Below are 18,761 nucleotides of genomic sequence, written 5' to 3' on the forward strand. Positions count from 1 at the left end.
CATATTGGTACCAAATTTCAGCTTTCTGGTGCTTACGGTTACTGAGATTATCCGCGGACGGACGGACGGACGGACGGACGGACGGACAGACGGACGGACAGACAGACATGGCGAAACTATAAGGGTTCCTAGTTGACTACGGAACCCTAAAAATGGAATACAAAACCTGTATTTTTATCACATTTTTAGGGTTCCGTAGTCAACTAGGAACCCTTATAGTTTCGCCATGTCTGTCTGTCCGTCCGTCCGTCCGTCCGTCCGTCCGTCCGTCCGTCCGTCCGCGGATAATCTCAGTAACCGTAAGCACTAGAAAGCTCAAATTTGGTACCAATATGTATATCAATCACGCCAACAAAGTGCAAAAATAAAAAATGGAAAAAAATGTTTTATTAGGGTACCCCCCCTACATGTAAAGTGGGGGCTGATATTTTTTTTCATTCCAATCCCAACGTGTTATATATTGTTGGATAGGTATTTAAAAATTAGTAAGGGTTTACTAAGATCGTTTTTTGATAATATTAATAGTTTCGGAAATAATCGCTCCTAAAGGAAAAAAAGTGCGCCCCCCCCCCCTCTAACTTTTGAACCATATGTTTAAAAAATATGAAAAAAATCACAAAAGTAGAACTTTATAAAGACTTTCTAGGAAAATTGTTTTGAACTTGATAGGTTCAGTAGTTTTTGAGAAAAATACGAAAAACTACGGAACCCTACACTGAGCGTGGCCCGACACGCTCTTGGCCGGTTTTACACTATAATGTTACTCCGCGTGTGTAACAGACGGAAATATAGGTATTATTGCATTATTTTGGTGTGAAATTAGAAATCACTTTTATGTAATGTTGATATAATTTGGTGATTAGAAGATTACCCGATTTAAGGCCTGTTAACAGAGAATGCATGTGCAACTGAGCATATTTTCACTTGTTCGATGTAATGTACAAATCTTTATGAGAGACGTCAAAACCATTTGCGTAATGTGTGCGTGAGTCTATGCAGCGTAGCCTTTAAAGACTGTATCGTTAAATATGGAGACAACTTTGAGTAGCCGTATTTATTTGCTATTATATTTTTTTCTTATAACAAGACATGGGCTTAATACGGCACATAATAAGGTACGCATTTTGTCCTAGAAACTCGACATAAAGCATGTGGTTTAGACAGCATTGACTTAATCCTCCCGAGTACCAATTACGATTTCGGACAAATGCTACTAGAAAATTCACAAAGTGCGTACAAGACGACACAATTGCGAAAAAAAATTGTACAGTGCGAACCTCAACGACACATGATCCACAAAGCAGAATATCTAGACATAGTCTAGCCACTGTTATTTAAAAAAAATAAAGTTCATGATCTGTGTATGGCGGCCATTTAGAGAATGTGGCATGGTGCTTACGCTAACTCCGACTTTGGTGTCGAATTTAACTATCATACACTGTTTTTATTCTGCAAGTACCCAATTGAACAACCATGAAGAGGACTCTTAAAAAATATACTTTGGCAGCATATTAACCTTTGTTTGTCGAAATCGTACAAAAAGTCTTTGAGATATTCTCAAATTAAGCCAGATTAGGGGTTGTCCGAAATGTATTTGCTAGACCTTAATGAAAGTACCATAAAGTCCCTAAAATAAAAAAAATATCAGACCTTCTTATATCAAATAGTACTTACCTTCAGATCATACTCTCGGACCATAATAATACAAAATTATTAATTCAGAAGCAAAATTTTGACAACGGCGTTCCAGGGGTTAAAGGCATTTCTTAACGAACATCTCAAACACGAAATCAACTATGTAATACGTTCATATTTACGTTAAATAAACCTAAGGAAGTTAATAAGGAAGTTCTTAAAAATGATTGGAACATTACGCACAATGCGTCCAAACAAATCAAACGAAAGGAATTTATTCAATTTATAGAAGCAATGAGGAAATGGTGCAAAATTCAATCATGTCTTGTGCCATTGTCTGATAAATAATGCATATCAACAAGTTGTTTTATCTGTCAAATCTCCAGTAATATAACTAACAATAGATCGGCAGTTTTATGATAAAATAAGTAGGACAATTTCTTGAGATAAGATATTGTTACAATACAATAAAATATATATCTTGTCAGGAGTCAATCTGCCTCTACGACGCATTTTCGCTACATATGGGGAAAATCCATGTAATTGGCTATGATGTAACTCTACAACTGTAGCTCAGGTTACAGTTAGGGCCCCCCCACATCTAGTCTCGCGAGCGTAGCGTCGGGCCAACTGTAAGGCAAAGCCTGACGCCGCGTCTGAGCGACGTCGACGCGGCGTCTTTTTCCATACATTTGGCCCTACGCTACGCTCGCGAGACGCTAGATGTGGGGGGCCCTTACTACCTATACTTGCACATTTTTGCCATTTTGGAGCCACGCTGTGACGTCATCGCCCAAATCAATTGTTTAATTTTATTTTTATTATTGTTCTCTTTATTTTCTCTCTTTTTTGTTATCTAAGTTTCGTGACGCATTGGTTTTACTGTAATGTCATGAAAACATGTTTTTACTAATAAATAATAAATAAATAATGTGTTTTTAATATCTTCTTCTTCTTCCTCCTACCCTTATCCCACGTTATGTGGGGTCGGTACAACATTTCTTCCTCTTCCATTCTCCCCATCTTTCGTCATCTCAACACTCACATCTTTCTTTGTCATGTCCTCTTTCACACAATCCATCCATCGTTGTTTGGGTTTACCCCTCCCTCTCCATCCATCAACATTCATCTCCAACATTCTTTTGCCTATATGACACTGCAGAATTAAATATATTCTAATTTCGATTGAACTAATGGTCCATCATAATTTTTTTATATATTTACCCGCTTATTCATCAACATACTCTAAAGTTATCAAGCCGATAAAGTTTGTTTGTCCCTTTCCAATGTATTGGTGTGATAGAAAAGGACAAACAAACTTTATCGGCTTGATAACTTTAGAGTATGTTTATGAATAAGGTGGTTAGTGTTATTTTGACTAAGTTTAGAACAACAGCATGTTTTTTATTGATATTGCAACTTAAGTTACTATGTATCATCAACACTACACTTATATGACTAATAAGAAAAACTGGAAAAATGGTGATTTTAGTAAGATAACATACCTGCCGTTTAAACACTTCTCTCTGCACACTCGGTTCAGAGAAATCCTTGCTATAGTTGAGTCCACATTCACCGACGGCCACACATTCGGGAGCTTGTGCGGTTTCCTGTAATTCTGTCCACATGTCTTCTTCCACCATGGACTTTGCATCATGAGGGTGGACACCTGGTTCAATTCGAAAATATTATGATATTAGACTTAGGCCAGCAATTTTTAATTAAATTCTAGGAAATGTATTAAAAATTTCATTAGAAAACTTTCCTGAAAATTAAATAAACTTTGATGAGGCAACTTCTATCTCCATGAAATATATAAATGACTCCAATAAAGTAGAATTTTTATTTTTATTCAAAAGCATTCTGATAACACATCAGTACAAAAATTGTAAGCATTAATTGTCATCAGTTTGAGCTGGGAATCTACTTAGTTAAGATTTTAGTGCACTGTCAAGAGATTTCATATCAAAAAGAATTGGATTTTGATTACACACATACAGTGAGTTGCAAAAGTGCAGGGCCAATTTATCAATAATTGATCCATGCTTATATTCCCATAAGGGTAGACAGAGCTCACGAAATTGCTGAAGTTTCAGTCTCACTCTTAATAAGAATTTGATTAACAATTGCATAGCATTATTTAGAATCTAGAACTCACCGGCTGTGGAGTAGATGGTTCCAGGATAGAGGCGTGTCAGTCTTAAGGCTTCTTTACTGTTTTTCACTGATGTTCCCGTGACCATAATTTTTTGGACACCTATAAGAAAACAAGAAACTACAAATTCGGAAAAGTATTACAATTAAACGTGTTTGTATAGGAATTGAAAAAATTCTTCCAAATTTTAATTAATGATAAAAAGGATGCAGATAATTATCATAAACAACTTTCTTTCGTCACATAATTCTTTTATGCTTGTTAACTCCAAAACCAGGCCAGTAAATAATCAGCAAGCGCAACATTTTAGTACGCACTTGAATAAATTAGAGCGTATTCACACTGACTACATCACGCATTCATTACAATCGGCTACTTGTTGAACAGCTGGGTTGACTTATTATGAACGGACACGAAACATGAATTTCACTGCACAACGTAATACCTGCATCTTTTGCCCTTTGCACCACCGAGTCCAGATCACGGCCGTATTTCTTATTGGTCAAGTTTGCGCCCACATCAACAACAATCAAATTTTCATAACATCCTTTCAGGTCTTGAACGTTCTTGGTATCTTCAGACGTCATCTTTCGAATTTTTTGTGAAGCTTATTGGTCGGTGTTTATCTGAAATTAAACGCTCTGTTAGCATATTTTTCATTACGAAATATTGCAGTGTGCAAAAATATAGCTTACCAATTGTATCAAACACTCCTGCTAAATAAGCCTCTTGAATTCTAATGACTAGTCAAAAAGTTCACCCTATTCACTGAGCTGCCACCATGTTTTTGACTGAATGAAGGAATGAAGTTTGTTCTTGACTTTTCTATTTCCTGAAAAAAATATTTTGGATGCCCACTGTGATTGGATGATACTAATGAAGGATGCATATGATTGGTGGAAAGTTTTTTAAAAATAAAAGTGACGAAAGTGACAGTAGGCGTTTAGATCACATATCACATCTAATATGCATGGAATGGAGATCGTAATATCATAACATTTCATTTATTTTCGAAAAGAAAATTCGTGCTTATTTTATATTTGATAACAAAACTGATATTGCTAAAATTTGATAATTTATGTTGATACTTTTTAATAAATATGAATGTTCAAAGAATATAATACTCACCCAATGTTAGTTCACAAATGTTGTGAACAAAACGCAAGCCAGCATTGACAAGTACAATACGTTTAAAAATCAATTTCAGAACTTTATCAAAGTTATAAAAAAAACCAGACAAACTCTTTACATTTATAATAAACAAATACTTCATTAAAATGACATATTCAATGCATTTCTTTGTTATAATATTTAAATATTAATGATAATTAGTGTAATTTGGTGTAATGTAGCCAAATTGTAGCTAGCTGCAATATCATAACTTTTGAACGTAGTCTGTTTGACAATAATATTTTGACAGTGACATCGAAAAACAAATGAAAGCCTAGGTAGAAATTTATATTAGACGCAAAAATATCCAAATAGCCTATTTCTTTAAGTTCAATTCGATATCCCTACGTTATCCTCAAAATGAACGTTAGGGCATTTATATCGAAGAACCTTTTGGCAATAGTGATGGTACCAGCTATCATTGGCAGTCACTACACCTGGTACAAGCTTCAGCAGGACGATAGACTTGTATCTAAGGAGGAACGGGACAAAATTCCAATATTTACAGTAAGTTATTAATTTTAATTATTCCATGACTCTCTCCAAGGTCTTATACAATTTACATGAGCTTGAAATACAGCTATACTATACAACCTCTTGCATAAGACATCTGGAGTCCTAGTGCTCCGATACATTACAAGGTTTATTGTTATTTCATTATAAGAGTTATGTACAATTTTAACTATATTAAAATTAACCTAGAGTTACCGTGACAATTTGTTTCAGCATTTTTTTTAGACTTTTTTTTCTTTTTTTATAGTTCTTCAAGAAACTGGGTAGTCTTGGTGGCAACAGCGAGTGACGACCAGTGCAGAAGTCTGTAAATATGTAATATACTATTGGGAGTCGAGTGATGCTTTTAGAAATAAGTTATTTAGTAAATTTTTAGTGCTGATTTGTATTGTCTAAGATTGTTATTAAAATTTAGTAAAAGATAAATGGCATATTTACATAATAATATAACAAAGCTTCCCTTTAGTTGGTATAATGTGCCACAGTGTGGCAGCCACACACATATGTTTTGGATATTAACCTAGTTTCAAATTTTGACTGATGTCATTAGTTGGGGGCTGACAACCTGCAACTCCAATGGTTATGCTCTAAAACAGTGGTGAGCAAACTTCACTTAGGGCCTAAGGCACTGGTCGCCCCGCGAGCTAGTAAACTAAGCTATTGGCTATAAAAACGATTAAAAGATAATCACTCCCATGTAATTAAAAGAGACACGGCGATGTTTACAGTTACTCGCTCAGCGGTGAGCTATCAATATCGCCGTGTCTCTTTTATTTGCATCTGAGGGAGTGCTATCTTTTGTTCGTTTTTATAGCCAATAGCTCATAGCCTACAAGCTCGCGGTGGGACCAGTGCCTAAATCTAAAGGAATTTTAGCATAAGGCCAGATTTACATGGAAAATGCATTTCTACAGAGTTGGCCATATCACCCACTATTTCGAAGAACCGATGGTGGGGCAGATAAAATCCTTTCATGGGCGGGATTTAACCTGCAACTGTACATGATCTAAAATGTACTAGTCCAATTTAGCAAGTTGAACATTACTTTTCACTGTAGTTTCTCTGTGCAGTAGCTTACTATGGTACATAAACTACGTGAGGTACAATTGCTATTCTCTGTGTCAAGCCCACATCTTTTTCACACACTTTTATTTTAAAATAAATAAATAACTGCTACCAGTTATTTTCCGTATAGAGGAAGGATGGATTAAAGAAAACCAAATCATTGTTGTGATCAAATTGATTTATTAGTGTAGATTATGGCCACATACACCATGTACATAACTTCTCAACATATCAAATCCCGATATATTTTTAAAGATGTTTCTATTTGTTGCTTTCTTTAACACATTCACTGACCAATGGCCTTACATAATATGAGCTTCAATCCTCGATCTTAATTCAAAAGTTGACTGTTGAGTTTGAAACAGTCAATGTGTTAAATTGTCTGCCAACATAAATAATTGCAACATAATTATTATTTTTACATTTTCTTACTATTCCTGATAATCATACCAGTGTAGTGTAGTTCATTTTTAATGCTATCTATCTCACGCAAGTAAATTGCTGTCCCACCCATAATACTCGCTGAAATCCCTATAGAACCATGTTTCTAACGAAGAAGGAACAAGTGACAATCGATGAGCGAGATACCAGGTATAATACACACGTAAGATAAAGACAGGGCATAGCCCATAGCCCTAAGCTACGGTTTCCGTAGCGCGGGCAACCCCTGCAGTCAGATGGACGTACCACTACTGTGGTAGTAGAAACAACTGACAATCGATGAGCGAGACAGCGGTATAATATCACGCGTATGATAAAGACAGATATTCTTCATACTAACACATTGAGTGCCAGTGACCCGATAAGTTCTTTGTTCGTAGCTGCATTTTGCATGTTATCGGCTACGCTCGTAGCATATGGCACTCAATGTGCTTCATCTTCCTTCCATGTAAGATTGTGAGAAGAGAAACAACTGACAATCAATGAGCGAGACAACAGTATAATATTTATATACACGCGTATGACAGAGACAGGACATAACCCCTAGTACCCAAAGCTACGGTTTTCGTAGCGCGGGCAGCCCCTGCAGTCAGATGGTGGGGAGATGGGCGCGTGCGTCGTCTTTCTTGCCTTTGAGTGGTGGTTGGCGCTCAACGTGCAGCTGTGGGAGGAGGGGGGATGACTGCACCTGTAGGATTAAAATTGTATTGGTTACTCTTTTACCAAATGGAGAACAGGACTCATGCTTATAATTTCAGATTTGCGGAAAATAAGAAAAATCAATCGATTTTTTTTATCCGCTTACTAAAACTTTGATACTTAACCAATTTTTTTTATCAGACACATCTTAAGCGATAATATATAAATTTGTTTTTATTAAAGAAGATAATACGCTGTATAAATAGGTATAAATATTTAAATCGACTGTCGAAAATAGGTAACAAACTAACAAAGAACTTTATACATATCGAGATTGGCCCAAAAGAGATGTATAAGATACGATTATGTCATACAATGTTGTCTAATAGATATCCAAGTATTCAATTATGTTACAAACCTACTACCTACTCACACTAATATTCAGCATGTTTCTATATATTTTTATATAAATTATTTACTCGCAACGTCTACAAACTACCCAGTAATATAAGCTATTATATATCCTGTGATATAAGTACTATAATTATAGCTACACCATAATTCACCTCAAGACAATCGCAGGAGAATATCACAACGTAGTTTCTTCGGGATTTATGAATTCGAGCTAAAATGAAAAAGGTAAGTTATTTAGAACCATTACAGCCGTATAAAAAAAAACCGGCTCGAAGGACCATTTGTTTTTCTGAACGGAACATCTTAGGGACTGGTCCCACCGCGAGCTAGTAAACTATGAGCTATAAAAACGAACAAAAGATAAGCACTCCTGTGTAAATAAAAGAGACACGGCGATGTTTATAGTTACTGTTATTCGCCCAGTGGTGAGCTATCAATATCGCCGTGTCTCTTTTATTTACACAGGAGTGACTATCTTTTGTTCGTTTATTAGAACTATTGCAACCCTCTTATGTTCGAAGTATGGTCACCAAACTTAAAATTATACTCTATCAAGCTTCTAATAATATGTTCCGCTCAGAAAGTCTTCAAAGATCGCATTATTTACCCAATTTACCCGACCAGATGCTAACACCCTGGTTGACCTATAATAAAGAGTACTATCGTACAGTATGGCCACTCCCGCTTCCCGCTGAAAGTGCCTCGCTCTCGGTTACCTCACAGTTACCGCCTGTCAAAAACGCGAACAGTCGACCAGTCATATTATCTCACTAATACAAGCATGGTACGCGTTCACCTACACGAGCTTAGAATGTGTGCTAAGAACGCGCCTCTTACATATATTTGATCGCCAGTGTCCGAGGTGTGCCCTAAGTGTATTTAGTACCTGTGCCCTTCTCAATCGCTCATAGTCGGTTTGCTCGGAGTTAGGTACGGTGAAGAGGAAATTCTCGAAAATGGCGTGCCGAAGGAGCTGCTCGCACGTCCATCGCATCATCGGGTCCTTGTCCAGGCATTTCTGGAAAGTTATTTACTATTTTATCTCCTTATAGGCATCACTAATTGTCATCGTTATAACGCATCAGCAGAAAACATTGGGATTACGCCTTCGCAAAGTACTGCGACACAAAATTTAAATTTTAAAAATATCATCAACAACATGGTGAACCGATTTTCATCAAACATGGCTAAGAACACTCCCGAATAATTCAGATTTCAAACAAAAAACGAAATCAAAATGCGTTCAACCGTTCGAAAGCTACGATGTCACAGACAGACACGTCAAACTTATTACAGCCCGTCGTTTTTGCGTCAGGGGTTAAAACCAAAGTTTCCCGTATTTCATACGTAGGTAAGGTAACTCGCCTCATTCGGTGACACGCCTAATTCGGTGATACAAAGCTTTGAAGCACCATTCCGAAAGACGATTTTTAGTTGTTTCACCGAATTAGGCATGTCACCGAATGAGGCGAGTTTACCCTCAAAATCATCAATCAGATCAGATATTAAAGCAAAGCTTGATAATATAGTTCATTTGTGAAAGTTCCGTACTAGGGGCTAAAATATCTGCTGTGTGTGAGTATGAAAGTTTGAGCCTTTCTTACCTTTAAGAAGCCTATAACAAGTTCATTGTGGGCGTATCTCTGTGGTAGTTTAGATTCTAGAGGTTCTAATGAAGTCGGCTCTGGTAGCGCCATACCCTGTAACACACAAATAAACCTTTTCAGGCAACACATAATATATGTATTGTACGCACACCGGAGTAACTACATACATACAACAATACAACGCGAAATTAAGGAACTAATTCCTTAGTTCCATCTTAGGCACTGGTCCCATAAGGCAAGCAAAACAAAATCAAACGGCACATACCTGAAAGAAAGTATTCTGCGAGAATATAGTCATGTGCCTCGGCAGCAAGTCGCCCAGGGTCTTCCTAATCAGGTACAGCTGGTCTAAGTCACTCTTGCCCGGCCACAGCGCTTCGCTCGACAGCAGCTCGGCGAATACGCAGCCTGGAATCATTGCTATGTGTAAATATTTAGGCGTTAACTTTGTAAAGTATCTTAACTTTTTTTAGAAATAGGCAGCAAACGAGCAGACGATCCATCTGATGGGAAGCAGTCATCGCCGTCCATGGACATAAACAACATCGTCGACCTTTGAGAACCCTAAATACCCGCTTCTCGAAGAACCCCATAGCATAGCGCACTTTTATGATTTTAAGCACTAAACAATCCCCTTCAGAATCACATAACATTGTGATTTGCGATTAACCTCTGAGAAAAAGTTTAAATCATAATTTCAGGTATCAATTATATAGTAAAAATTACAGATTCGTGAAATGGTTTCATTTAGAACCTTGTCATTTTCAATTGCATATGCAATAGAGATCTCTTCGAAGAATGTGAATGATCGTCAATAAATCGTGCACTTCATTTGATGATTGCACTCTTTTGAAAATACACTGATTTATTGAGCGTGCGTATACATCGACAGACGTCCGACCAGCAGTTCTGGAGCTAGGTCTCTGTATCACCCTAAGTAGTTCTGGAGTTCGGTACCAGCGCGGCGCGTAGCCACGTAGTCGGAATAGGTCTCGCCGGGGTCTATGCATGTTGGTGGATTACCGACGGCCCACACATCCATAGAAGAACTGTACTGTGTGTGTCGCCGACTTATAGATCGGCAACTCGATACCACCGCGTAGCCACAGGCCTAAGTAAGTCACGGGAAGGATATGGTATGTCTCTCACGTGATGTAGCTTCAGAGCCTCTAGATCAGAGCTGATTAAGTCATTAAATATCTCTTACCGATGGCCCAAACGTCCACAGGAGCGCTGTATTGTGTGTCGCCGACCAGCAGTTCTGGGGCTCGATACCAGCGCGTAGCCACGTAGTTAGTATAGCTCTCGCCGGGGCCTGTGCATGTTGGTAGAAAGGGTTGTTTCATCTCTTACCAATAGCCCACACGTCCACAGGAGCGCTGTATTGTGTGTCGCCGACCAGTAGTTCTGGGGCTCGGTACCAGCGCGTAGCCACGTAGTCGGTATAGCTCTCGCCGGGGCCTGTGCATGTTGGTGGAAAGAGCTTTATTAGTTACGTCATCAAACACAATTAATTAAAAAATATAGGAGCTCTCCTTGATTTTTTCACTTTTATGCTAGGCATGTCTTGCCTTTTACAAATATTTTGTAAGTCATACCGTCGAAAAACTTAATAGGCGCGTAGTACAAGCTAGATATAGTCAATTCAGCGCTACTTAACTATTTAGACGAGCTACTTTTTTGTAGGCTAGGTAGTTTAGCTAAAATTACGTTTATACAGATTAAATACTCTACGTAGAACAGTTGTTTTTTTTTTAGTTTTAATTGCAGGTACAGACTTTATCGAAGAGGTCAATGAATGAAGCACGCAAACCGATCTAGATAACGTTCCAGGCACGAAATAAATAGATTCTGTCACTTGCATTCTTTATGGAATGGGGTTTGGTTGAATTTTTTTAAGACCGACGAGTTTGAGGACAAAAGTTTTTTTTTTAATCGTCAGTCTTCACTTAATCGGGTGGCAAAGCTTACTAGTCCGGGCTTCAAATCCAAACAAGAGGCCATAGCTCATATAGCTGCAATAATTTGTTACACAGCGCAGGAAGCATAAATATCACAAGCGCTCTTATTTGTGATATATTCTGGCGCTCTTCTAAGAGTAACATATTACTATTGCAGGGTAACTGTACTTGTTCAACCACCCTGTGTGATTCGATCGTTATTTACTTAATTGCCACTAATTATTTTGTTTGTTGGAACCAAATACTCAAATTGTGCGTAATTTGGAAAATAAATACTCGATGTTCTCGGGCAATTTGAAAGATAAAAGGGTGAAGGTATTTTAAGACCCTTAATATAGTTATGATGAATATGGATACTAATGATTTTGGAGAATAAATCATACATACCTATGACAAAGACGAGCATTTAGGGTTGTTTAGACCAAACTGTTTTTTGAAAACTCTCAAAAGTGACATATTGTATACTGCAGTCTACTTATAAAGAACAAATATTTTTAATCATTGTGGTACATTGTTATGTTTACACTTTAACAATTTTGTCGAATTGTACACAAGTTTTGTGGGATAGGGCACTAATATTAATTTATCGTAAAACATAAATTATGTTTCTTACCTAATTTTAGTCCTAACGGTCACTTTTAGGGTTCCGTACCAAAAAAGGTACAACAGGAACCCTTATGGTGCGACTCTGTCCGTCTGTCTGTCCGTCTGTCACATTCCTAAATATCTCGAGAACTACTAATGCTATCAACTTGAAATTTGGAATAGTTGTGAACATTGTAAACCTCTACAAATAGAAAGTATAATTTTTTTAAATATATTAATTTTAATTGTAGAAAATGGCCAAAATGAAAGGGGGGCAAACTGTAAATTTCAAGTTACTAGGTCAAGTGGGGTATCGTTGGAAAGAGCTCAAATTGAACGTAAATAAGCTATTTTTTATAATTTTTTTGTTATGGAAAAAAAAAGAATTTTGAAGGAAAATGTAAAAAAAAATACCGTTCCCCCCCCTTATCTCCGAAGTTTACCAACGAAAAATTATGAAAATTTTAGTAAATATTGGTTTTATGCTATATATTACAGGAAAAATATAATCGTGCTTGTATTTTGAATACTTTTTTTTTTATTCACAAAAAACTTTTCAGATTTTTACTTTCAATTTACCCACCCTTGCGGATGTATATCGTACTTCAAATTAATACGAGATGTTACGTAAACCATCTTCTGTCCAATAAAGTAAAAACTGTTTAAATCGGTTAACATTATAAAGAATTATCCCTGAAAAACCAGGTCGCGCAAATTAGTTAGCAAATTGACCGGGAGATGGCGCTATACACTATAATACTCATTAGTGCCTATACTTTTGTCTTCTAGTCAAGTCATTAGAGTTATATGAAAATATGAGATTATTTTTACTAGGTAGTTTGAAAGAAAGTTTGTACGGAACCCTCGGTGGGCGAGTCCGACTCGCACTTGGCCGGTTTTTATATGACGTTCCATCGCTCCTAAGCACAGACCAACCCAACAAGACGGCCCTTACATTTCATGGCGACTCGCGTCCACCACGCATACGAAAAATAAGGTTTATTTATGTATGAACGCGTGCGACACCGGTCAGTAGCGCCCAAGCTTACGACCCGCTAACAGTCCCTATGTCCGTTCGAAAAAAAATCAATTAGAATCAAATTTGGTTTCTAAAATGGTGTCCTGTAGCATGAAGTGGTGTGGCAAATCAACTAACAATTCAACATATAAAAAAGATGGAATAACATTCCACAGGTAAGTCAAATTCATTATTTTGTTGAATATTGTTTATTATCCGCGGAGTTCATTTTATACTGCGTAATATGGTTGTACTGGGCGGCGCCGAAGTATGCCCATCCCTTTTCGTCAAGTTAGGAATGCGATATGCTATCCCTTTTACGTAAACGACTAGGGATGGAGGCCATGTTTGTTTATGTCTGTTGCGGGAACTTCGTGCTGCCGTTCGTACCATATGGTATCATTTAATGAAATAATATCTGGGCGACCAAGCTTCGCTCGGTTCTATTTTAATATATCACGTCTTTAGATAAAAAAACTCTTATAAATACAAAAACAAAAAAAAAGACAAAAAACAAAAACTTAATTTCTGGCCGGGATTCGAAACCCTGACACCTACGATCTATCTGCGTACATAAGACCGACCTCGTACGACTGAGCTAAGCGGAATCGATGCGCGCGCGGCGAAATTGACGACCATATTTTACGTTTACTAACGCGAAAGGAAAACTCATGAAAACTCGAAAATTCGCGTTTTCCGGGATCTAAGGCTACGCTAGATCGATTTTTCACCCCCGAAAACAACATAACAAATTTCAGCGAAATCGTTAGAGCGGTTTCCGAGATCGTCGGTATATATAAATAAATAAATAAATATACAAGAATTGCTCGTTTAAAAGTATAAGAGCTCGTTTAAAAGTATAAGATAAAAGAGAGGTGATTTGTAATTGAGAATAATTATCTAGAATCTGTAGTTTTATTTAGTTGGTTGATTAGTTTAGAATATTTGGTATTCAATAGTAAGTAGAAATGCATAGTTTAGTTATTAGTCAGTAGAAGGATTATTTTTGAGGTACTATCACAATAATTACTTAATACGAAATATTAGCAGTTATTCAAAGTAGGAAAAGACTATTAAAGTGACATTCTCCTTAACAAACGTCCATGGGCTACGATTGCCACCAACGCAAGCGCGGATCCAGCTTCATGCCCGGGGGGGTCACGTGGTAAATGCCCAGGCCCCGGGGGGGTCACGAGGTCTATTTGTATGGCCAACCCAGGCTCCAGGGGGGGGGGTCATGACCCCCATGCGACCCCCCCTGGATCCGCGCATGCACCAACGTTTCACCTTTGACCTGATGATGAACTTGGAAGAAGTGCGAGGGAACTCAGTGTTGGTTTGTGAACGGCATATGTTGTGTGGGTTTTTTAGAATCCTCTAGGGGAGCAGTTAGGTCTCCGGTCATGAGATGGAGCTGATGATGAACTTGGAAGAAGTTCGACGGAACTCAGAGTTGGTTTGTGAACGGCATATGTTGTGTGGGTTTTTTAGAATCCTCTAGGTGAGCAGTTAGGTCTCCGGTCATGAGATGGAGCTGATGATGAACTTGGAAGAAGTGCGACGGAACTCAGAGTTGGTTTGTGAACGGCATATGTTGTGTGGGTTTTTTAGAATCCTCTAGGTGAGCAGTTAGGTCTCCGGTGATGAGATGGACTGATGATGAACTTGGAAGAAGTTCGACGGAACTCAGAGTTGGTTTGTGAACGGCATATGTTGTGTGGGTTTTTTAGAATCCTCTAGGTGAGCAGTTAGGTCTCCGGTCATGAGATGGAGCTGATGATGAACTTGGAAGAAGTTCGACGGAACTCAGAGTTGGTTTGTGAACGGCATATGTTGTGTGGGTTTTTTAGAATCCTCTAGGTGAGCAGTTAGGTCTCCGGTGATGAGATGGAACTGATGATGAACTTGGAAGAATGCGACGGAACAGAGTTGGTTTGTGAACGGCATATGTTGTGTGGGTTTTTTAGAATCCTCTAGGTTTTATTGCTTCCATTAGGCTTCTATGGGGGTGTTCTGTGCCCCTAAGTTACTAAAACTAAAAATTAGTAGGTAGTCAGTTCTAAAATGACGTAATATAAAGCTACATACTCGTACCTACATAAAAAGACAGAAATAGTACATTAAGATACAAATGCGTAAAAAAGGAAGTTCGAAACGAGTGGCGATAAATTAAAACACGACCGAAGTGAGTGTTTTAAATCGACACGAGCTACGAATTTCCTTAGTCACAGCCTTCATCATCCATACAATACAATAATTTATTAATAACACCAGTGTTACATGTCAACATCTTATAGTATACTATATTATAAATGGGAAAGTGTGTGTCTGTTTGTTTGTCCGTCTTTCACGGCCAAACGGAGCGACAAATTGACATGATTTTTTAAGTGGAGATAGTTGAAGGGATGGAGAGTGACATAGACTACTTTTTGTCTCTTTCTAACTCGTGCGAAGACGCGGGCAAAAGCAAGTTAGTCAATAAAATCGTGATATCATTGACAATGTCTTAAAAACATGTCAAACTCGACCCAGTAGGTACAGTGTATAGCACTGTAGTAGGTAATTGGTTGCGCAACAGTGAGGTGTAATTATAAGTACCTACTATTAAGTTAAAGTGTAGGTATGTAAGCATCTTCGACCTTGACATTTATTAGTCTGTTGCTTAGCATGCAATTGGTAAAAAAGTAGGTAAACTCAAGGCACAGAATATATAATAGTGGGTACAAATAATGAGATGAAAACAAAAAGGTACACACATTTGCTTGTCATGTGCATGTTATGCATATCTTTAGGTACATATTTTTATCTACATTATTTATGCACATGACAAGACATATTGTTGACGATAACACGACATTGTATTTGTCGACTAAAAGACGAACAAGATATCTTTATAATTATACATATACCAACAGTTAAATTATAAAATTTTGATCACCCAGAGCATACACTACTAATTTAATCTTGGACACTCCGTATAAATGTAAAGAGGTCAAAGCTCTTCAGGCTAGTTCAAGCCTTCACGAACGATATCTTGCGAGCAATCTACTACTTGTATAATATACATATATATGTACATCTATTTGGGTTGCCTATTTAACATATAACCGGTCGAAGACTCAGGGCAATGACCGACTAGGTCAAAATAAGTTTTTTTGTGTGTTATCACATCTGTTGAATAATTCATTAGTTTTTGACAGCTTATTATTTTTTAATTGCTTACTTCATTTTTTTTACAATATTGGTAGTTAGAACGGCTACCGGCGTAGCGGAATGGCAATCGTCGATGCCAGACGCCGACAGAAATGCTCTCTAGCTCTGTCGCGCATTGCTTATTAAAGCAAGAGCGATAGAGACAGATAGTGTAATCACAGAACACCCGGTCTGTGTGTGTAATTCTACAATACCAAAGAGGATCGAGTATTATAGAGAGTTACTGACGAAGTAAAATGTGTAATCACAGTGCAGACTGCCATCTTTTGACACAGGCTTAGAACTTTTGAACGTCAGTTTTGACAATTTGGCCCATATTCTTAGCTTGATATGTTTTTTTTTTTTTTTTATATACTACATCGGTGGCAAACAAGTATACGGCCCGCCTGATGTAAAGCGGTCACCGTAACCTATGGACGCCTGCAACTCAAACAGTGTCACATGCGCGTTGCCACCCCATTCGAAACCTGTACATTCCCTTTTGCTGTGTTAAGTACACAGCAAAAAGGAGTGTACAAGTTCCAAGGAGGGTTCGGGTTGCCGACGACTCAAAGGACAATAAACGGAACAAGTTAGTTCCGTAAGTCCTCCCGTCATCAGCACACCGCACCCTCGTTGAGCTCTGGCAGCCTTACTCACCGACAGGAACACAACACTATGAGTAGGGTCTAGTGCTATTTGGCTGCGGTCTTCTGTAAGGCGGAGGTACTACCCCAGTTGGGCTCTGCTCTAGATTCGAGCGAGACGATATCCGCTGTGCTGTGCCCTACCACACAAAGCGGAATATCATTCGCTATGCCCTACCTCCTACTCTATTCCCTACCTCCTACTCTATGTGTAAAAATGTCAAATACCTATTAACATTAGCGCAATCTAGCTGAGCGTACCCCAAAGGAGTAATGCCATCTAGGCCACCGTACCTTTTTCTGTATGGTACCTACTGAGGTACGTTGTTTTCTTAGACTTTATCTGTCTAAACGGAATTATACCTATATGTCTACAACAACTTACCTTCTCAAGTTCTCATAGTAATTGGGTCAGGGTTCTATTTTGTGTAATTTCACACACCAATCTAATTGATTTATTTAAATAATCCAAACGACAATACATATAATGTATATTAATTAAGATTGCACGATATACAAGGCAAAACAAAATATAGACACAATCGAAATGTATCAATGAGAATAAGTAATTGGCCAATTTATATTCATTTAACAGTTTTAATTTGCAAATTAAATTAAATGTATTATTTATATGGGGGTGTGTCGCAATCCCTAGTCTGTCGGCCTCCAAGGGTCAATGGAAGTACTTTTAAATTCAACCTTTTATTGTTAGTTTTTTATACATAAGCTAATCTTGGCCTCCGAAACGAACGGAAGCAGCTTCCAGCGTACGTAGCCGAATGGTACAAACGCTCACGAAACGAAACGCTCGTAGATATCTATCTCTATAGCTCTTGCGTATTGGCGTGACAGAGCCAGACGACCTTTCGCGGCGTTTCGTTTTCGTTTCGCGTAGCAGGAATGCCATTCGGCTACGGCACCTGAAATGCCTAGCCAAATGACAATCGTTGACGCTAGACACCGATCGTGACGCAGTCTGGCTCTGACGCGTCAATATTACGCTAGCTAGGTATACGAATATTATAGAAAGCGTTTCTGCATTTGCAGGAACTGGGTCGTCCCAAGAAAGCTCTCTTGAAAGCTCGATCGTCTTCTATTCTCAGTTAGTGCGCTTTCACATTATCCGACCCGATATCGGATGTCGGACCGATATCCCATACATCACAGACGCCATCTTGGATTTTTTCTATTGAAATCCTTCCGACACCCGATATTGTATCGGATAATGTGAAAACGGACTTAGGTGACCGAATATGTGGTTTCGTTTCAATAATATTGGTTTCGGGTGGTAAATTCTTAATTTCATAATTTTTCCAGAATATCAATTTTATTTTCAAACAAATTAACAACGGGATTTACTGTCCATTTTACTTATTTCATCGGTAGAGGTACGTACAGTCAACCAATTGGAACCAAAATGACATGCAGTAAGAGATTTCTTACAATCTGATCTATGGCGTCACTATGACATAGTTCTACAGTGGCCTAGGGTTCCAATTGGTTGACTGTACCTTCTCAGGACATCAGTGAAGCAACCCAAGAATTTCCTTAACTGGTTTATCTTAATAGACGTTAGGTTAGGTTAGGTCTTATACGAGGACCACATGGACGCAGGAATCCGGTTAAACACGTGATTTCAGTATTCTAAAGTTAAATTATAAACCGTATTTTGACTTAAAAAAACACTCTAAGAACAAATTAAATTAAAGTTAAATTATA

The 18,761-nt window shown here is 38.0% G+C and overlaps 4 protein-coding genes across 6 annotated transcripts in view; 2 read left to right on the plus strand and 2 right to left on the minus strand.

The window, feature by feature from the left end:
• The window catches only part of LOC125232364 (3'-5' ssDNA/RNA exonuclease TatD), a 28,236-nt gene extending 23,648 nt beyond the window's left edge, over positions 1–4,588 (minus strand). The window contains exons 1-4 of the mRNA XM_048137998.1: positions 4,486–4,588; positions 4,236–4,416; positions 3,794–3,892; positions 3,141–3,304 (exon numbers count right to left, since the gene is read on the minus strand). Of these exons, the coding sequence (XP_047993955.1) occupies positions 3,141–3,304; positions 3,794–3,892; positions 4,236–4,377 (405 nt within the window). The 5' untranslated portion in view covers positions 4,378–4,416; positions 4,486–4,588. The remainder of the gene's footprint in view (positions 1–3,140; positions 3,305–3,793; positions 3,893–4,235; positions 4,417–4,485) is intronic.
• A 625-nt stretch (positions 4,589–5,213) lies between these two features.
• On the plus strand, positions 5,214–5,899 carry LOC125232367. Of its 2 annotated transcripts, none has more exons than XM_048138005.1 (2): positions 5,214–5,467; positions 5,687–5,899. In XM_048138005.1, exons 1-2 carry the CDS (start codon positions 5,321–5,323, stop codon positions 5,696–5,698), a joined length of 159 nt encoding a protein of 52 aa, XP_047993962.1. In that variant the 5' UTR covers positions 5,214–5,320; the 3' UTR covers positions 5,699–5,899. The 2 variants fall into 2 exon arrangements, with proteins under 2 accessions (XP_047993962.1, XP_047993961.1); XM_048138004.1 differs by having other exon boundaries at positions 5,721–5,899.
• A 799-nt stretch (positions 5,900–6,698) lies between these two features.
• The window catches only part of LOC125232363 (cyclin-dependent kinase-like 4), a 65,760-nt gene continuing 53,697 nt past the window's right edge, over positions 6,699–18,761 (minus strand). For both annotated transcript variants that reach the window (XM_048137997.1, XM_048137996.1), the window contains exons 5-9: positions 10,993–11,100; positions 9,905–10,047; positions 9,637–9,732; positions 8,919–9,050; positions 6,699–7,667 (exon numbers count right to left, since the gene is read on the minus strand). In XM_048137997.1, the coding sequence (XP_047993954.1) occupies positions 7,569–7,667; positions 8,919–9,050; positions 9,637–9,732; positions 9,905–10,047; positions 10,993–11,100 (578 nt within the window). In that variant the 3' untranslated portion in view covers positions 6,699–7,568. The remainder of the gene's footprint in view (positions 7,668–8,918; positions 9,051–9,636; positions 9,733–9,904; positions 10,048–10,992; positions 11,101–18,761) is intronic.
• Positions 13,235–18,761, plus strand: part of LOC125232365 — a 32,344-nt gene continuing 26,817 nt past the window's right edge. The window contains exon 1 of the mRNA XM_048138000.1: positions 13,235–13,379. Coding sequence (XP_047993957.1) covers positions 13,300–13,379 — 80 coding nt within the window. The 5' untranslated portion in view covers positions 13,235–13,299. The remainder of the gene's footprint in view (positions 13,380–18,761) is intronic.

The sequence above is a fragment of the Leguminivora glycinivorella genome, chromosome 13 (assembly GCF_023078275.1).
Source record: "Leguminivora glycinivorella isolate SPB_JAAS2020 chromosome 13, LegGlyc_1.1, whole genome shotgun sequence".
Taxonomy (NCBI): domain Eukaryota; kingdom Metazoa; phylum Arthropoda; class Insecta; order Lepidoptera; family Tortricidae; genus Leguminivora; species Leguminivora glycinivorella.